The sequence below is a fragment of the Colias eurytheme genome, chromosome 20 (genome assembly GCF_061535395.1).
Source record: "Colias eurytheme isolate Ceu_HAF_F1 chromosome 20, ilColEury1 Martin Lab GWU primary, whole genome shotgun sequence".
NCBI lineage: Eukaryota > Metazoa > Arthropoda > Insecta > Lepidoptera > Pieridae > Colias > Colias eurytheme.
Window position 1 is genome coordinate 991,478 of NC_142999.1, and position 21,260 is coordinate 1,012,737.

Here is a 21,260-nt window from a genome sequence, read left to right on the forward strand (position 1 = left end):
TTTCTGTACTACCATGAGTTCAAAGTTTTACTTGCTAGTGACTGCGTAAAAATATTGTATCGAAATTGATTACAGCACCTCTAGCGATAACTTAGAAAACTAATTTCGGTCGGTTTTTAACTTTTCGAAATAGTGATTTCGATAGTTTGAGCCTCTAAAAACCAAGCGAAATAGTCTTGAATGCATCGCTATCGAATGCAGTAAACGTTTCGAATGCTAACTCCTTAGAATACATATAAATTAATTATTAGAAGAGGTATATGCGAACAAACTAGCAGTATGTCGCTTCTATCTCAGGTTATATGTATTCTAAGCCTAACTTATGGAAGACTTTCTATCGCAGTCGAATGCAGTAAACGTTTTGACTAACTCATGGCAGTACTGTAAACGCAAGATTCCAACTCATGGCTAGGGTATTGTTGGCATTGCTAACTCATGGCCCACAAGATTCGAACTCATGGCTTGAGTATTGCTATCTGTTCATTGTTAACACATGGCAATACTGTAAACGCAAGATTAAAACTCATGGCTATGCTATTGCTATCTGTTCATTGCTAACTCATGGTAGCTACTAACTGTGGTACTACTGTAAACGCAATGTTCTGGGGTATTGTTGTCTGTTCGTTGCTAACGGTACTGTTCGTATCTATTACATGTACTCATGGTGTAACATCTGTTCGTATGTGATGAAGTGCAACAGAATCCATCTATATATATTTTTTAAGTTCAGTTAGGTATAAGGTGTTTTATATTATTTTATTTGTTTTGTTTAAAGTTTTATTAGTTTTTAAGTTCTATTGGTTTTTTTTGCTTTCTTTTTTATTGTTTTTTGTATCTGTGTGTGTTTTTATGGTCAGTAAATGTTTTTATTATTATGTGTATCTCATTCCATAATACACGGGTACCACCAGAATGAAGATACCCGGTCCTTTGGAAGGCTTACGTGGGGACACAGGTCCAACACGCAGAGGCCCTTTAGAGAATTTAATGTGTTGTGGTTTGATGTGTTATTATTATTATTATATCCTGTTGGGGGGCTTGGGGCGGCGGCGAGGCGGGGGCGCGCGCAGGCACAGCGCGTACACCGCGGCGAACACGGCGTACGGCGACAGCACCGCGCCCGCCAGCTGCGCCGCCTGCCCCGCGCCCCCACCCGACCGCGAGAATCACTTTTGTTCCTCCTCGTCGCGGAATAGGTACGTCGACCTGTCGAGTGACAGGTCGTTGTTAATGCTCATCCTTGTGGTACCATATTATAACTAGTAGCGTAGCGCTCTTTGTGATTACGATATGTTTATAAATCACGAGGCGGGACTCGAACCCGCATCCTTTCGCGCCATTCCGGGGGCCATTCATTTACTAAAAATTGTTGTATTACTACCATATGCGATAGCAAATTGAAAGTCTGATTATGAAAGATGTTGAAGTGTAGAAATAATTTGCTCAAGTATTAAAATATCAATTCTGTTATTAATCTACTGTCTACTTCGGGTTTGCTATTCAATTAAGTGAAACTGAATTGTTTTTTCCAGATCGTATCAGAAGAATGGGTACTTTAATTACTACAGCTAGACTTGCAAAATGACATAAACTGGTACTTCCATCAAAAAATTGATAATTTAACCCAATTTAATATTCAACAAACAAAAATTAAATTGGAAATAGGGAGTATCGAAATAAAAGCAAACTCACCAGTAAGCCAAGTTGAAGAGCGCGAACACGAGCGGGAAGGTGATGCGCGAGATGACATCTATCCGCTTGGAGCGCGTCGGGAACTTGGACATCCAGATCCTGCAGCAGTTCTTCTTGGGGGGGCTCATGTGGATCTCGCACTGCCGCATCTTGTCGGAGGCGCCGCGCATCAGCGGTTTCTGTCAGTTGCAGACCGTCAGGCGGGACGGACACACGCCACTGCCAGCGCGCTTGCTGACGCTCTTTCCGTGGGCTCGACCATTGATCGCGAGAATAGCTCTTGTTATACCCCCCCTAAACTACCAGTCTACGCTTCCTCTTTTAGGTATTATACAATCAAAAGCCTTCGAGCTTGTTTTCAACCCTTCTTGATATTCCCTCTAGTTAGAGTCAGTTTTTTCTTTAACCCCTCTTTAGTGATATTTTATTGGATTTAGGCTACACAGCAACATCAGTCTTTTTTCTATTTCCACAGCAAGCAAGGCTTTCCTAAACTTTCGAAAGCCAATACCCGGTCTGTTTGCCGGTTGGATGATATATTAAGTTCTTGTCGCTTTTCAAATTAGACATTGGGCATTTAAAAAACAGACACCTTGTTCTAACATCTGATTACCTCTTATAATTCTTTATGACAGTAAAGGCCCTCCCAGTTTTGAGCTTCACGTGATCAATGGACGATCCCTTTGGTATTGAGAAGAATAGCCAATTGGATGTTTTTGTATTTGATTTTAATTTCAAAAATGTTCAAAGTAACTTTATACGTAGTTAGAATTATAAATAACAATGACTTTCTAGAACATTTGCAAATATTTAGGATTTTGATCATAGAGTTTATGCAATGTATTTGTAATTTTGAAAAATTCCCTATCTGTGAATTTGTGTGTACTATTTTTCATATTACATCGATCTATTATTACATAAAACAACATTCCTTAGAATCTATCCAAAACATTCGATGCATTCAATAAAATAAACTGTATTGAACATCAATACATTTAGTACACTAATTGATTACAAACTCAAAAATTAACTACAACAATCTCAATCCTGCCAAAAGTATCATAAAGTAACTGAAATTTCCAAAATGTTCCCAGAACTTTACTATTTACCAAGTTAAAGCTATCTACTCGTCTACATTCCCATACTATTTCTTCTAAATACCAAATAAAGAAAGAAGCATCTAAACACTTGTGGGGTCGAACAGGTTAAAAATGACTTTTCAGTACATATTCAATTATTAAGTGGATACCAATAAAGATTACCTAGCATGATTACTTCTGACATTCATAAATGTTTTATTTTTGTTTACACTTCAAGACATAGGCAAAATTAACGAAGTAATATTTAATGATCATACTGACTCAAAATTTATCAAACCATGCAAAAATCGACCATTTGACTACAACAGAAAAAAACTCAAACGCCAACAAACTTTGGATATTATATGAAGTACAAAAACAATTCACACATTAAAAAAACCTTTACTGTAACCACTTAAAAATTGAATACGCTACAACCAAAATTAACCTGCGACCCCACAACCAAATCGCCTACGAGCTCACCATAGCGAACGTAGTATTACTGTCCGTGTCCAACAAATCAGACGCGGCGTCCATACTAGCAGCCGCTTCCATCTCCCGTCTCGTTTTCTTCATATTCTCCCGGTGCATGTCAGAGCGAGACGCATAGTTCACGAGCGCGAACTCGAGCAGCGCACCGAACACGAATGTTAGACACACGCCCGTCCAGACGTCGATCGCTTTTGTGTAGGATACGGGTGGTAGAGACGCGTTTATACCGGAGGATTGAGTCGCCATGGTTAGGAGGGTTGTTACTCCTGGAAAATATATAGAACGATATGTCAAATGATGAGTCCACTATCACTCTTTAAAAAATGAAAGTTATTTATTAAGTTAGTCTCTTGTTACTTGTCTTATCTTTGTTAATGTGCTCAATTGTTAAGAGCATGGTTTCTCATATAAATTTTATAGAACAATCAATCGCGGTTGTTTAGAACTAGATACAAATTACGGTTAAAATCGAGAAAAGCAAAACTCTATTTATGGAACAATAATTGACGTAAAATTAGACTCACAATCACGTTGAAAATTTGTGAAAAGCAAGACTCTACCTACGCGTGTATTATTTCTATTGAGCGATATAATAGACATTAAACATAACTACCACGAAAAAGGTATCCAATTCATTTATTTTTATACAACACTGGTCGGACATTTTTTGTACGAGTGCAAATTAAAATCCCAGTACTATTCTCCCACATAGAACAAATTTCGATTACAACTATACATACAAACAGACATACAGAAATACATACCCAGTGAAACTCTAGCAGGCACGGCACCTTGGTCCAGCCAGAAGGAAACCCAGGAGACGATGACAAGCATGCAGCAGGGGATGTAGATCTGGATGAGGTAGTAACTGAACTCTCTCTTGAACAAGAGGTCCACTTTCAGACAACTGTATTCACCTGTTGAGAGGATATAGTTAATGATATTTAAGTAATATGTGGTATTTCGCTGGACTAAATTAATTGGAAGAAAATTTGGTGGCCTGAAAAATATGAATTTTCTACTGAAATTTATTCTGCTGATATAATGAAATTTATTCTGCTAATAACATGGTATAAAAATATAGGTACGAAAACGTTTAAAAGTTCAAAAGTTAATTATTACTCTAACTTTAATAAAAACGCAGTTTTTCATGTTCGATATTATTAAAAAAGGACCCAAACAATTTTTAAAAAACAAAAATACCTTATTTGGAAACATAACTATGTAAAATTAGGAAATCTTATCCTAAATCTAGTATTTCACACAGTTTGAAGAGAAAATTACCTGTATTAGTTTTGCTGTTACAGTAATCAGTTAAAAATTTCTCGAGGGTAAAGCGAGGCAGATGTAGGTTCTTCACAACCTGGACTGGGTCACCTTCCTTCCACAGGAACACGAGATCGTCAGTCGTCCAACCATCTATTGGAGTCAAATTTATTAATTGTTAAAATTGTTCATGTTATATGGACGAATGAATGAATGTAGGTTTCTCTGGTGTATTTTAAACAGTACTGGAAGAATATTATTATTAATTATTAATATTAATTTATCTTATTATTAGAATTAAAGCGTGCATTCTATGTTATTTTATTAATTGTATTTTAAAAATATTGTCCAAATGATATTGAAGTCTTAATTATTTACTGCAGTTTGCTTCATTTTCATTTATAATGCAATTTCGTTTATACTATAGCATAGAATCAATTACAAATTTCAATATACTTTTTATATCACACTAAATTGCTGTCTAGACATAATTTATACACTACTAGCATTCCACCCGCAGCTTCGCTCGCGCAGTCAAAGAAAAACCCGCATAGTTCCCGTCCCCGTGGGATTTCCGGGATAAAATCCCGGGGTAAAAAGTAGCCTATGTCCTTTCTCGGGTATCAAAATATCCCTATACCAAATTTCATGCAAATTGGTTCAGTAGTTAAGGCGTGATTGAGTAACAGACAGACAGACAGAGTTACTTTCGCATTTATAATATTAGTAGGAATTTTGACATTTTTAAACGCGTCTAATTACATATTATATCTACTCGTGCCACCTACACTAAAATAACGATGCATTCTCCACATTTTCGTGCTCAAATTGCAGCTAACAATATGTCTAGCCGTCAACAGTAACGTTTATTTTTACGAAAATACCCAAGGCAAGCGGCTGTTTACTTAAACCAAATGTTAAATATTGACGTTTAAACTGCCCATTTTTTTCAAGTCAATTATAATTTATAACCGACATTGTATTGTGATAAATTTTTCATTTTTCTCACCAAAGTGAAAACTAAATTCGTTTTTTTAAGTGAATTTTCTTTAAGCGCGTTGAGAGTAAAATTTCAAGGTTGCGTCATGGCAATACCGTCACGTCATGGAGTTTCGCGACTATTTTGGTATCTTTGAATCTTGCCGAAGAAGTTTCACTTCTGACACTTGTGCTCGTCAGACACGCTCTTTTTTATTAAATGTGTCTTTTAGATATTGCTCAAACTGTAGACCTATCAAATCAATGGACATCGAGGCAAAAAATAACATTTAATACGGATGGATGGATGTTTGTTATGTTTCAAAAACGCCTCCCCGTATCTGGATGAAATTTTAACTTCCGTTCATAGCAATTTATATAATTATTACTAGTGCTCCGCCCCTGCTTCGCCAGTGGTACATATTTCGCAATAAAAGGTAGCCTATGTCCATTCTCGGGTATGAAAATATCTCCATACCAAATTTCATGCAAATTGGTTCAGAAGTTTAGGCATGATTGAGTAACAGACAGACAGAGTTACTTTCGCATTTATAATATTAGTATGGATAACTATGGCAAAAATATCAATAAAAATATTTTAAAATTTTAAATTGACCACATAAATTATATCCTTGAACATAGTCTTGAGACTATACTACTACTACTTACTGTATGTATAATAGACGAGCTATATTCCCGATAGGTACCATTCTAAAAGTAGTAACCTGAAATTAGATAAAATGCTAGTCCTAGTTACAAAATGATCTAAATACTCACAACTAGCCATCCTCAAGGAACAGGTCTGTTTATCCAGCGGGTACAACTTCAGGTTCATAGGACAGGACAGAGTCAGGGAGATTCGGATGCTGTATAACACGTTGCCGTTGGGGAATATCCTGATGTACACGTTCGGCATGATGATGTTGTGGAAGTGACCTTCCTTCTCGTTGGAGAAGAATAGATCCGGCATCCATACTCGGTTCGCTTCTGTTAGGGTTAGGTATTTCAAGCGACCTGTTGGAAGGGATAGTTCGTTTTGTAACTATGTATTTAATAAGCTGTGAGAAATAAATAATTAGAAGGATGATGTTCCTGTGCAATTTAAAAATGTCGCTTTCTTAAGATAACAGTTGTCAGAATTTTACAAAGACTGAAATAGTTTTCTTTTTACGTGTGTCCATGTTTGTATGAAAATGATTCTTTATTTTTTTTATAGTTGCGTAGGGATTTGGATTACACAACAGATAATTAAGGTGATTCTAAGCAAGATTTGAGCTCACAATTTCGACAGTTTCTTGCCTTTCAATAATGATTTGATACGTATAAATACCTATCAATTAGGGTATATAATATGAAATGCATCTGCCTATGAAGCAAATCAAAGAGAGACTACTCATATAATCATTCTAGCACATTGTTTTGCCCAATATATCTTCTGTTATTAATACATAAATCAAACACCATTAGCTTCAATCTTATAACATCAAAGCTTCTATCGGGAGTATATCAGTGTTAAAATATCTATTAATAACTTCAAACAGATTGAACAATTGAATGAACTAAAATATACTTCTAAATGATTAATGCTCTAAAATAGTCTGAAAGGGTTGTTTAATTTTATTGAATACGAAAATCTTTGACATTTTTTTATGTAATTCAAAGCAAACAATTTCAGAGTTCCTGACGTACTATAAAATAATATTAATAAACACATACCAATGTAACGTATTTTGTAACAAACTAATTTGAAATTTAATTTATCCGGTCTTAACTTACCTCCTAAATTGTTAAACTTCAAACGTTCATCCAGCCACTGTTCCCTGAACGTCAATTGAACGGAATATTCCTGTAAACACACAATTTAATTAACTAAAGTTCTCTCAAATTATATATCTTGAGATATAATCACATATGAATAATTATCCTGCTTTAGAATGCCAATTGGCACGAACTCTTTATAGAGTAGATTGAATTCGGAAGAACCTGATGTAATAGATAAAGAATTTAGACAAGAGAACCGTTGATTATATCTCAAATAATTCAAATCTTTTCTCAAGATTGTCTACTAAGCTCTCGGGGATTATTAGGAAGTCTATGTGATTCATTATTGTGCCCGGGGACTATTTATATATGAAAATGTATCTAACTATAGGCACATTTATTTAGTGTAAGATGGTTGTGTCGGTGTACTTAAGTGCATAATACATCAACATTTACATCACACATATAACATACTATGATGTCGAAGGTAATTTTAAAATTTACTCAATAACAAATAATCGATCCCTCGACACCAAAACAGCAAGTCAAATGAATTGTTTTAACGAAAAAAGCTTACATTAAGTTCCTACACGTTTGTCGATTCCGAAACGGTTTAATGGTCTTCGTTTAACGTGTATTTGCTTTTAAACAGCCAATCGATTCCTTATATTTTTTACCGATAATCGCGTAAAGTTTTAATAAAACACGTTTTTGTTTATATTTTTATTTTAGTACTGCTGTACTCATACGATTAACTATGCTATAGAAGTATAGTATATTTCTGATTTAATCAGGATTATATTTATGTTTCAATGATAATACAGGTTTTGTAGAGTATCATATTATACCACTAAAGCCGTTTCAGTAACGACAGGTGCTAGGCAACAAGTGCATCTACATTATAAGAAACTTCTAATTTTATAGGTCTATAAAATCTTTTAAAGTTTGGACTTCAATTCAAGGTTTAATTATGCAGACCAAACTTTCTGTTAAAAATAATCAATAAAAAATCCCTAATTAAACTTATGATATAAAAAGGAGAAAACCTCAATGAAAAGGCTGGAGAGGATAGATATTAAAATATAATGTAGATACACCAGAACTGCGCATGCCAAAGAGTGCCGAATTAAAAATATGACAATTATCAGCCCTCGTTGTAGGAAGTGAGGAGTGGGTAAATCAAAATTCGGAGCAATGCTATAGCTACGCCAAGGTATTGTTATTAGAGTTGAAAATTAGCTTTTGGACCTTCAAGAATTGTTTGATCACGAAAACAACGGCAAACACTTATACATTAAAAATAGATTTATTTAAAAAACTAAATTCTAAGGGTGTATTAGATAATGATAATCGTAACAAATAGCAGATTAAATTGACGATAATAGTTATTGTAAAGATTCGATAACGAAATATATAAGTATATTTAGTACCAAATATTCTATGATCCATCCTACCTGACTGGCTGTGAACAATTATAATTCTGGTAAAATTATATCGTAGCATCAGTCAAAACAGATAACATTAATGTAACTATGGTCTATGTAGTAAATTATCTGCCACTGAAGTACATAAGTATACGCGATTTAGTAAGCCATAAACACTATTTAATCAATCTCATTATAGTGACTAAAGTGAGAATAAAATGTAATAACTAATATAAAATAATATAGTTTACGATTATTTCATTAGGTAATTGATCAATTATTATATCACAGATTATATTACATAAAAGAGGCCTTTTATAACATCGATAATCTTTTATGAACGAACGAAACCTAAACAGAGGAATATAATACTAAAGTTAATTGATATTATGATACCCCAATTGACATTGATGGATGAGACTAATATCATGAATGATTACTATGTTGGATCATTGCCAGATCTCGACTACTATCGGCTCATATGGCGCGGGTCAATAAAAATTTAATGTGTGGGGCGCCATATTTACAATGATATTATACCTACGTAAAAAGTGTATATAGGTTACCAACCATAAAAATCTAAATAACAAGACGCTAGAAGTGCTATAATGTCATAATCAGTATGAAAACCATTATCGCCAAAACCCACACATTTAAACCGATAGCTAAACAGTACACACATGTAAACTATGGACCTTTACCTCTTATTGGATATCTTTTATTGGATAATAAATTGAATATTTTGGCGCAATTGTCGTTGGTTCTATATTAATTTTATTTTATAAGGATCTTATGAGGGCTAATATATATTAGAGATGAATAAGGGATTATATGGGTATTAGGGCCGAATTAGGGCAGGATCCTAAGTGGGCCTTCTTCGGAATCTTTTCAGAAATATATTTGAGTATATTGGGCATTTTCCCAATTAAGTACGATTAAATGAAATTCAAACCAATTACTAAGTGACCCAATTACCAAGGATATAAAATTAGGGACGCATTATATTTTTATTTGAATTGAGATCAATTAAAATGGGTCTTTAAGAATAAATAAATTAATTGAGGATTTGATGAGTTTTATAGTATTCAAATGATAAACGAGAATTTTTAAAGCATAGAAAAAATATGCTATAGACGCGGCTTCGATTCCCGCTTCGTGATCGAATTTTTTGTATTATTTAAAAATTTCTTAACTTTCGGAATGGAGCTTCTTTAAATTCATTATATTATATACGCTTATTGCTTAAGTGAATGTTTGATCAGAAATTGTTAAGAATATAATGTGTCTGTTTTGGTTTAATATAACGCAAAAATCAAAACTATTTATGAATCAGTGCGAAAAGGCAAACATAGCTGTTTGGAGATAACAAACAGTAACGAATAAAACATAAAACTATTCTCAGTTTTGCAAGTTTCATCATCTTTATAGGATACAATAAAATATGTTTCCGTTAATAGCAGTGTTTATGAACAAACTTATACATTAACACACTATTAATGTCTTTTCTGTTATCACCAACGCAATGAATTCTCAATTCACTATAAAGATATTTTATATGAATTTTTCTCGGTATTTTTACTATTCTAACGATATTTTAATCGAAACTTAAAAAATTAAGGGTGACTCTACTCTTCTAATCAATCATTAGTATTTACTATTTACATAATTGACCCTTTGATAAATTATAAAAAGTAATCCTGCCATGGGTCTCTTCTCTGCCGCATTTATATTACAAAGACAAAAATGTAGGTATATTTTGTGCCAATATACTAGATGCATGAAGGTGGACCTTCGTCATTGTGCGATTCATAATTATACATGTCAAATTATGTCACCAATTTAATGCTAATGTTCTGTTTTGCGAGTTTCAGTGGGTGTGGTATTTTGGTACGCACATATTTTTAGGTTAAATGAATTATGAAACTTAGGAAATTACGATGCAATTTGTATAATGTACGGGTGCCTTATATTTTAATATCACATCAACTAATTTTAGTAAAAATTATAACCTGTCATATAATTCATTTATTCTTGACATCTTATTTTAATTAATCCTTGAACACTAACAAATTAAATTCTTTTTTTATAATGTTCCTTGAAGTACGAAGATAGTTCTTATGGAAAGAAAATGTAAACATGTACCACGGGCGAAGCTTGGGCGGACCACTAGTAATCAATAATCATAACTTTTAACACCTACACAGATTAGGATAAACTGGGGCCTTAGACAAAGTAACAATTAAAAAACGATAACGAAGTTAGAAAAGGCAAAAATGTATGGGATTGACATACGCCGCGTTAGATCACGTGGTCTATCTAATGTCAATCCCATACATTTTTCCTTTTCTAACTTCGTTATCGTTTTTTAATTGTTACTTTGTCTACGGGCCCTGGTAGTTACAATCCCTACGAAATCCCAGTGTTTTTTTATATTGGATTTTAACGTACTTACAAACCAATGTATCGATTGGATTTACTATTAAAAATTATAGTTGTGAGTATATACAATGTTGAATGTACATAGAGTCGACAGCCACAATAGAGCTATTTTATCTATATTAATATTATAAAGCTGAAGAGTTTGAAGAGTTTGTTTGTTTGAACGCGCTAATCTCGGGAACTACTGGTCCGATTTGAAAAATTCTTTCGGTGTTAGATAGCCCATTTATCGAGGAAGGTTATAGGCTATATATCATCACGCTACGACCAACAGGGGTGGAGCCACGGGGGTGAAACCGCGCGGAGCAGCTAGTGTTACATAAAAATGGCATAACTACTATGCGCAATGCCACGTTGGTCTTAAAATATACTTTTAATAACTTCTACTAGTTTTCATATAAAAAGTACACTCTTCCTCCTTTTATAAATCTATACTAATATTATAAAGCTGAAGAGTTTGTTTGTTTGAACGCGCTAATCTCAAGAACTACTGGACCGATTTGAAAAATTCTTTCGGTATTAGATAGGCAATTAATCGAGGAAGGCTATAGGCTATATAATATCGTCACGCTAAGAGCGTATACGCACTATGCGGGTAGCCGCATTGCGGGTAGCCGTCCGGCTGACCGCAAGCACAATTATGTACGTAATATTCATTTCTATGCGCACTGTGCGGTCTGCGGTAGCCGCATCGCAGTGCGCATAGAAATGAATATTACGTACATAATTGTGCTTGCGGTCAGCCGGACGGCTACCCGCAATGCGGCTACCCGCATAGTGTACCCGCATAGTGCGTATACGCTCTAAGACCAACAGGAGCGGGGCCACGCGGGTGAAACCGCGGAGCGAAGCTAGTACAATACATACTTACTAGTTGTTTGCTAACTCTATATTGTAGAGTACGTTGAGAAAACATCAAAAAAATGTATTTTGATTGTGTGTGTGTGTTATATATTTAAAAAAAATAGAAAAAAAATCGATCACGAGGTATGATAGTATGTTTTCTATATTAGATGATAAAAATAATATTTATAAGATTGAACGTGAAATTTTATCAGCACAGTTTAATCGTTAGGCTCCTGGTTGCGTTTGTGAAATTGAAAACAAAGAAATTTCACTTGCGCGATTTAGAAACAGGGTCACTACATTTCTATACGTATATTGTTTTATTTCAAGAAAATTGAACTCGTGATCTCTTTATATGCAAATTGAAGTGGGATGTAATTTGTTTGGCCAAATACAGCGTGGGTTATAGTGTATATATACAGTATGATTTATTTTAGGATAGATTAAAGGATTTATTTTTGGCTCAATTTAAATATAGATGGGTAAGGTTATAATTAGAACGGTCCAAAATGTAAATGAAAAGATGGCGCGTTTTAACGTTTAATTTTTTGACTGGTTTGTCGATGGATTAATTAATTTTAAAAAAGTAAAATAAAACACAAAATTTTCAAAACCTTGATAAATAGATTGCTTCATTGCGTCACGGTCGTCTCTCTTGAAAAGCTATATAAAACAATTGGTATAACTTATATATACATATTTTAATAAATACTTCAATATGTACACTTCATATAATACAGTATCCAAAAGCTAATTTTCAAATATCGATATAAATTGAACATGACCATAAAAAATTAAAAATTATTTCTTCATCAAGCAATAATTCGATTTTATATCGATATAGGCCAAGCAAACACCATGCCTGGTATCTATCAAGCGTTACCATAAACTCACCACAGCATTCGTCGAAGGAATGCTTGAGCTGTCGCTCATGCAGGCAGACCGGTACAACTAGAGCTACGGTTTAGTATATCTAGCCTTATGGCGGGGGTCACATATTGCGGTCGGGTGGTCAGCCACCGAAGCGCCAAGGGCGTGTGCGGACGCGGCGGTTAACCCAAACTTTACAACACAAATTCACATGAACAAGACAAAAATCACAGTCAACGTACACGACCAAAATAGTTTTTACGATCATAATCGTTAAATGCATGACAAATAAAGCATGAATGGTAAATAAATAATGAGGTGCGGGCCGCGGGCATCCCCCTGTATATCGCTTGTGTCAATCTACTTCACATTAGTTTACCTACGTGCTCACATCGACGATTACGGTTCTGATATTTAACAGCGCTGTGATTGAAAGTAAAACAAAAAATAATCTCCAAAATAAAAAGTTATAAGGTTATATTTACAATGGGAAGTCGTCGAAAGGGGACCGCGGCGCCGCATGTAAGGTAAAACTCAATCCAGAAATTAAAACAAGGATTCAAAATGCAACGGAAAGTTAACTCAAAATAAAGGAAACAAACATAACAAGAACAGACATCCAATTGATACGACAGCATAACGTAGCAGAGTGCAACTTGACAATGGAGTACCTACAGCCAATTTTATTGAAAGGAAAGCTTCTCATTTGGAAATATGGAATCTTTGCTTTGCGATAAAAGTGGCAGAGGACTCCGATCGGCACTTGAGCCTCAGTGCATCCTCACTCACCATCTTGTAATCATCTATTTTGCTGATAGATCGTAGATACATGTTGACGTGAACAAACGTTGGCGCATCGCCTTAATGACAGAAAAAAAATCATTTAAATAACCTTCAACTGAACTCCAGAATCGGTGGCTTTCCACAGCCACGATTCGTAATGCTGAGATGATAAAACTCTAATGTAATGATTCTATATGACATCCTATGTCTGTAGCATTCCGTAAATGAGCCAGTCTAGATGGAATGTATTAGAAGATACATAAAGTAAAATCACCTGCCGTGACTCTTATGAACCAGCTAACTGTCGATAGTAACGACCGATAACCGCGCGCGAAAAACGATTTTGGTCGTCAACACCAAAGAGGAAAATTAAAAAAATAAAATTAAAAACAAAACTCGATCGGGTAAATCTCTCCTTCGTAAGTTTCGGAGCGAATTGCCCATTCATTTGACTTGTTAGGAAGAATCGAGCAACCGTTTTAAGGAAAATATTTATCTCATAGTGTCTTAAGCTAGTCCTGTCGACTTACCATCGTGACGTCATCGATTTTTGATATACTTCGCACAAATATATTGACGCTCACAACGGCTGGCCCATCTAAGTACCAAGCAAAATATACGGTTGATAATAATATATACAAAAATAAAACTAAACCCTAAGGGATTTAATTTGTATCTCGCGACGAACTCGGAGCACGTGTAGTACTCACCTTTAGACCTGAAAAACTTACGAATTCCTTATGCTTATTTATTACCGCATTTGTTAAAAATGACTGTGAAATAAATCAAAATACAAATAATGCGAAAACCCTACTTGTTTATACGAATTTGTGTTAAGCCTCTGAATTTAATAATACACGAAGTGTGAATTTGATAATTTAGACTTTAGAGTTTTAATTTAGGTAAATAAAAAGAAAACGAAAAGCGAAAATAAACTTTGACTATGACGGAACTGAAACAAAAATGATAGCTTCGTGATTTGAGAACCTAGCATAGAAACGTCCTTAAATAATAAAATTACCTTTAAATAATTTACTTATAAACTTTAATTAATTTACTTATAAAATAACCATATACCACACAGCTCTTTAACCTTTGGGTGCATTTTTATCGACCTTAAATTAATAAAAAAAATTCATACTGAAAACGATATAATTAAAATAATTGTTATCATTAATCTACACTACACTAGACTTATCTTATCATAGATCACAATTTTAAAATAGCGTGTCAAACTATTGATTTTTATTTGTTCTATTTAAATTGTTCTGGTTAAATTTTATTTTTTATCATTTAACGATATCCATTTAAATTCTAGGACAGCAATTTCATTCAAGTTAAAAGCTCTAATAATAATAATAATCTAATCTTTAAAAATACCCACGCCCGCACCCATAAAAAAATTAAAAAAAATGTCATAACCACCGGGCCGTAATATGAACTTTGATTAAACGACTTTCTAGACATAGATATTTTATACTTTAAATGTATGTCTCGGAAGTCGAATAAATTCAATTTAAAGCAAAGGGATTTGAAATGAAATACGGATTTGACAGTCCCTTACCATTGCGTTAAAAATATCAGCAAAATCATATTTAAAAATGTCTAAAATTTTGATATTCGCTGTGTGATCTTTTTTTGACGCCTCCATTAAAACATTTCATAGTAAAATTTATCCGTTCGCTCTTAGTCCTTCGTAGCGTATTTAAACCCAATATTGTCTAATCACCAGTATATTTAACGTTCTCATGGTAAGGGATATAATGATACTAACACTTGCTATCTCACTTTATTGCCGTTTTCAAAAAGTTACCAAAATCCATTGACAACAAAGTGAGATTCAAAACTAGTTTACAAAGAGGAACCAGGACATTCCTCACCATCTCGGTTACTAACCATCTTTATGTCGCTTATAGTTGTTATACTTCTGACGAACAGGTTTATATTAACTACTGCAGGTCCATCTGTCGAGATACAAATTCAAAAAACAAACAACCCATAATGACAACAATTATATCTTCAGCATGTTGCTTTTAACGTAGCATATCATTCTCCCTTTTGTTTTTTCTTACTACAGCTATGACACTATCGCTTACAACACATTAGATTTCAATAAACGCATATATACAAACGGCAAATAAAAAATACTTCTTTGGTATGAACGTAATTGGTTCATGTAAAACACTATGATTTTATTACGCTAAGTTTAAAAGCCCGGTGTTATTGAACTACAAGATCAATATCAAACCTAAAGAATAACGCAATTTTGTTATTGTTCGATCACCGCCGCTATTATTCAGTTTCTTTTATGAATAAAAAAACAGTTCCATTAAATGAATGAACGAAAATTATATTAGAACTTCGAAAAAGCTTTTGTAAATATACGCTTCATAAAATATTATATACTTTGGAAAATATGCTCTTCTTAACACTACGTTTGCGTGATAAATCATATTACATTGTAGTGTAAAAGGATAAGTTCATAAGGAAAACTAATGATTTGAATCTTGCGTTAATCACAACTGGGGTCACTCAGGTAGCATTACTGGGACCACTTTTGTATTATACTGATGTCCTTAATGACTCGATAGTTATCCAATAAATAAATGATTCTACTCCATTATTACATTAACTTCTGTTAGTTAATATTAAGTTTGATAGTTATTTAACAAGTGTTAGACTTAAATTGGATTATTTACTAACCAGTGCCGTTGATACCGGAGGGTCTGATGCGAGCGTCGTATCTGCCTGGACCCAAAATCTGATCCAGGATTTGTTTCTCTTTTTCTCTGAAGTTGATCTTGGCGTTCGTACATCTATGGAAAAAAACAGATACAATAATAAATTATATACCTAATAAATTATATATACTGCTATACATATATATTTGATTTTCATAATAATTGCATTATGAAGCGAATTGATACAAGTATTTATAGCAGAAATAAGCTTTTAGTCGTAAATAGGACTTATTTGCGAATGTTCTTATTTTAGTACGAAGTACACACACAGAATGAGAAACAGATGTAAATACCTACATCATATAATAGCAAAATATTATAATATATTTATTGGAATGTTATTCCTAAGTTTAATCCCATATTATATATTTATAATACTTTATTTTAAACTAGATTTCCGCCCGCGGCTTCGCCCACGTTTTCAAAGGAAAACCCGCATAGTTCCCGCTCCCGTGGAATTTCCGGGATAAAACCTATCCTATGTGTTAATCCAAGTTACCCTCTATATGTGATGTTAGTGAACTTAGCAGATCATTTTTAGCAGATCAAAAAAAAAATGTGAGTTCTTATCGCGTGCAGTTGAGTTCTACAGTTCCTCATACTTTTTAGAAATAGTTCTGGCGTTTTTACCTTAAAAAACGACATTTGAAAAAATAATCTGCCAACTTCCCGTAGCAGATCATTTTTAGCAGATCAAAAAAAAAAAATGTGAGTTCTTATCGCGTGCAGTTGAGTTCTACAGTTCCTGATACTTTTTAGAAATACTCGCGTAAAATGAAACACTAGAAAATTTATTCATGTCATATTTCATCACGCTGTAGCACCATGCCGTAGCATCATGCCGTAGCACCATGCCATAGCATCATGCCGTAGCATCACGCCGTAGCATCACGCCGTAGTATCATGCCGTAGCATCATGCCGTAGCTTCATGCCGTAGCATCATGCCGTAGCATCATGCCGCAGCATCGCGCCGTAGCATTACGCCGTAGCATTACGCCGTAGCATCACGCCGTAGCATCATGCCGTAGCATCACGCCGTAGCATCATGCCGTAGCATCATGTCGTAGCATCACGCCGTAGCATCATGCCGTAGCATCATGCCGTAGCATCACACCGTAGCATCACACCGTAGCATCACGCCGTAGCATCACGCCGTAACACATGCCGTAGCATTACGCCGTAGCATCACGCCGTAGCATCACAGCGTAGCATCACGCCATAGCATCACGTCGTAGTATCACGTCGTAGCATCACGTCGTAGCATTACGTCTTAGCATCACGTTAAGCCGGGTCCAGGTCGGGTTTTTTCAAATGTCGTTTGTTAAGGTAAAAACGCCAGAACTATTTCTAAAAAGTATCAGGAACTGTAGAACTCAACTGCACGCGATAAGAACTCACATTTTTTTTTTGATCTGCTAAAAATGATCTGCTACGGGAAGTTGGCAGATCATTTTTTCAAATGTCGTTTTTTAAGGTAAAAACGCCAGAACTATTTCTAAAAAGTATCAGGAACTGTAGAACTCAACTGCACGCGATAAGAACTCACATTTTTTTTTGATCTGCTAAAAATGATCTGCTAAGTTCACTAACATATGTGTGCTAAATTTCATTGTAATCGGTTCAGTAGTTTTTACGTGAAAGAGTAACAAACATCCATACTTACAAACTTTCGCCTTTATAATAGTACATATTAAGTAAGATGTTTATTTACAAAGTATGTATGTTCCAATTGTTCTTTCCCAAAAAATATATCCACTTCGGATGTGCATTGCATTTATTAATAATATGTATAAGCCATAATACAGAAACGCTGATTAATATTTTCAATACAGATGAAGATAAAGAATTCGTGATAAATGATAACCAATCTATTCTAAAAATTTCGGACATAATTCACTCTTCCTTGATAAGCTCATAATGTTCTAAACAGGCAACAATGTTACAGAAAACAAAACAATCGTAGAAACAACAAAGAATCCGTCGTATTGTAACATTATTAACAGCTGCCAAAATTAATACCGTCTCGAATCCCATGGCGGTTGGCGCCCATCTTTTAATTTATCATTGTCATAGATTCTTCATTTCAAACATTTTGTTTTTTTATTAGTATTTAGGGCAAAGCAAACAATGGAGTGAAGGTATTGGAAATAAAATTCCAAGGAAATTCCATACATAATGAGCGAAAGCTTTCAAATTTTTCTTGTTAGAATTTTTTGCTTAAAAAATTAGAATAAATTTGTACGTTAGAATTTTTTAAGGAATGTTGACAATTCAAACATACGTATGTAGTCTTTTTATCACAGATAATAATTTATAAGACGTTTTCGCATACTAGTCTCGTCGCGTAAATTGTTCTTAAAATAACCGCATGTTTTTATGTAGGAATGCGGTTGTAGTTCAAGCACTTAGTGATAGAGAAATAGCAATGTGCAAGGTAAAAGTTGATTCTTCCTATTAACTGTAGTAAAAACATATAAAAGTAAGCATTGAAAATTTTCAAATATGATTGTTCTCTATAAGATAGAGTTATGGTTGACGACTACGACGCGACGATAAACAAAATGAAAGATTTTTATCAAAAGAATGATAAACAACTAAATATTAGGTATTACTGAAAATAAAAGTTCAGCTATGTCATATATTATTGAATTGATTATTTATTTTTTTTATATAAAAGTGAGAAGAATGTTGTTGTCTATAAATTAGCTGGTAAAATATTTCGAATTTATGCAAGTGTGTAGGAATCTCCGTAATAAATAATGTCTGTTGTCTTAATAAATATTTTTCTCTTATTTTTCTAAGTAACTGTACATCGATTTTAATAAATTATATCGTCAGTGATGTCTCTGTCTAAGAGAGACGGCATTTTTACAATCTCCTATTAAATGCTGGTGGAAAATAATATGTCCTAAATGAAATATGGTGACCCATACCCATAGCTCTACAATGAATAAGTATGTTTTTTTAGTACTTATACTGTGAAATATGGACTAGGAAAACATATTTTTTGACGTAATAAATAAATTGATATTCATATTTTGGCAGTGTGTCACATAATTGTCGCAAATGATTGCATTCATAATTTATTAAGTGCAAGAAATAACGCCAATGTATTTTCACCCAGTAAATTAATTTCGCTTTGCTTAATGCATTTGAAATGGTTAAACTTTTTACTGTTTTTGCAACACAAATACACGATTAATTTTGCAGAATCTGTTAACTTATAAATTTTGAAAGGTACTCGTACCATGCTAATCAATAACAATCAGGTCAGTAAATCGTAAACGTAAATCTAAAACGAAGCTTTCGTTAGTTCCTTTTTTAGCAGAAAATTAGTCTATACTTATATAGAGTAACCTTCCGAACACTTGTCCGTTGTCTATGGTAGGTACTTATAACTTTTTTTTCTTATGGCAAGAAGAAAAAAAATGTATAATATGTCTATGGTAGGTACCACAGACATAGATAGACTACGCAAGTACCGCGATCTGTATGAAAACCAAGCGTGTCATATTTTTTGTACTGACCTTGACGCGTTATGACGTCACGAGCGCTTTTTAGTGATGGTAATTTCATTTTACGCTAAATCGATTAGGACGCCACTCGCGCGGCGATTCTAGTATCGTCCTATCCCATCGAAGTAAATCGAAAGAAATCAGATCAAACTAGATCTATGTCTAAAAGGTAATTAAATAAATGAATCGTAATCGATTACTAAATCGATTCAAGACAGAAAAATGATAATTACCATAGACAGAGGAATGATAAAATAAATTTATAAACCTTTTAATATTCTAACAAGTAAACTAATGTGTTTTAGCTTTTTCTTACATATGCCCATTGAGTTACCGTGTACTACGTAGGTACTAGAGAGGCCATCGAAAGAAAGTAATGAAACTGTCAATCAATCAATCTTTATGTCCCGTTGCATCAATCCATTTTTCTTTTATGTTCGGGTTACTTGGAAAACTGAAAAAACAAACATAGTCTAAGCAATAAGGAGTTTTGACAAAAAAAATCTATGCCTTTTTTTCTGAAAAATTGCTCCTTCAAATTATCATTTTTCTGTTCTATTATAAAATCGATTAGAATCGAGAACTGTTGCATCAAATGAACATCACTAACTACAAAATTGGACAGAAAAATGAGAACAGAAAAATGAGAAGACGCTATACATTGCTTGTTATCATACGACTCGATCTTTACCGTGCCAAGTAAAAGCCGCAATGTATTCCGAATCATTTCGTATGATTTGGTATCCGTGTTTGTCACGATCGTTTTCCACAGATATTCTTTATTTGATTTTAAAATAAATAGTGCATATTCTGATTAGAAAATTACTTACCGGTGGAAGGAAACATCTCTGCTAACTCGGCCACTCACAGCTGTGGAGTTTCTACAGTTTATAACGGCGTAATTCGGCATTTTACTTTATTCAGCTTCACGTCTTTCCTTGGCGAACTGCAAGCGCGGACTGAGTGTAGGCCAGCGTCAAGTAAGTTTCATAATCTTAGTTTGGACACGGGAAGTACATACACTCGCTTAGTCTATCTTGATACATGTCCGTGGTAGGTACTTACTGTGCGAGGTGTGTTAAATAGAAAACGAGAAGAGCAAGGAGGGCGCATATTGGCCGAGAGTAGTCCATCCTCTCTCTGAAACAAAGATATGTATTGGAACATGATAGAACAATAGAAATTCAAACAATTATACATAAAATAAAAAATCAAGAAATGTGTATCCAAGGACACCATTTTATTGAGTATATTATTAGGTCCTAGTTAAATGACAACAGGTTTTTTGTTGAAAAGGTTTTTAATTTATTTAGTTTTTACTTTTCTTTACTGGACGCTTGAGAACATTTTTTATTGTAATGGAAGCACAGTTG

The 21,260-nt window shown here is 34.1% G+C and overlaps 1 protein-coding gene across 6 annotated transcripts; it reads right to left on the reverse strand.

Annotated features, from left to right (window-relative positions):
• Positions 1-1,120: 1,120 nt before the first annotated feature.
• Positions 1,121-21,022, reverse strand: GluClalpha (glycine receptor alpha 1). Of its 6 annotated transcripts, none has more exons than XM_090113464.1 (10): positions 20,953-21,022; positions 16,334-16,446; positions 13,637-13,707; positions 7,284-7,353; positions 6,285-6,521; positions 4,548-4,682; positions 4,028-4,180; positions 3,255-3,529; positions 1,693-1,841; positions 1,121-1,206 (listed from the first exon to the last, which is right to left on the reverse strand). In XM_090113464.1, exons 1-10 carry the CDS (start codon positions 21,018-21,020, stop codon positions 1,167-1,169), a joined length of 1,311 nt encoding a protein of 436 aa, XP_089969590.1. In that variant the 5' UTR covers positions 21,021-21,022; the 3' UTR covers positions 1,121-1,166. The 6 variants fall into 6 exon arrangements, with proteins under 6 accessions (XP_089969590.1, XP_089969586.1, XP_089969591.1 ...); XM_090113460.1 differs by having other exon boundaries at positions 1,693-1,871; XM_090113465.1 differs by lacking the exon at positions 13,637-13,707 and adding an exon at positions 14,161-14,228.
• Positions 21,023-21,260: the final 238 nt, after the last annotated feature.

Excerpts from the sequence above, each read along its gene's own strand:
- GluClalpha (XM_090113460.1), bottom strand. The coding sequence starts at position 21,020 with ATGGACTACTCTCGGCCAATATGCGCCCTCCTTGCTCTTCTCGTTTTC. Across the intron at positions 13,708-16,333 it reads CTCCGGTATCAACGGCACTG|GCGATGCGCCAACGTTTGTT; the intron begins GTTAGTAAATAA and ends TCTGTCATTAAG. Across the intron at positions 6,522-7,283 it reads GAAGTTTAACAATTTAGGAG|GTCGCTTGAAATACCTAACC; the intron begins GTAAGTTAAGAC and ends CCCTTCCAACAG.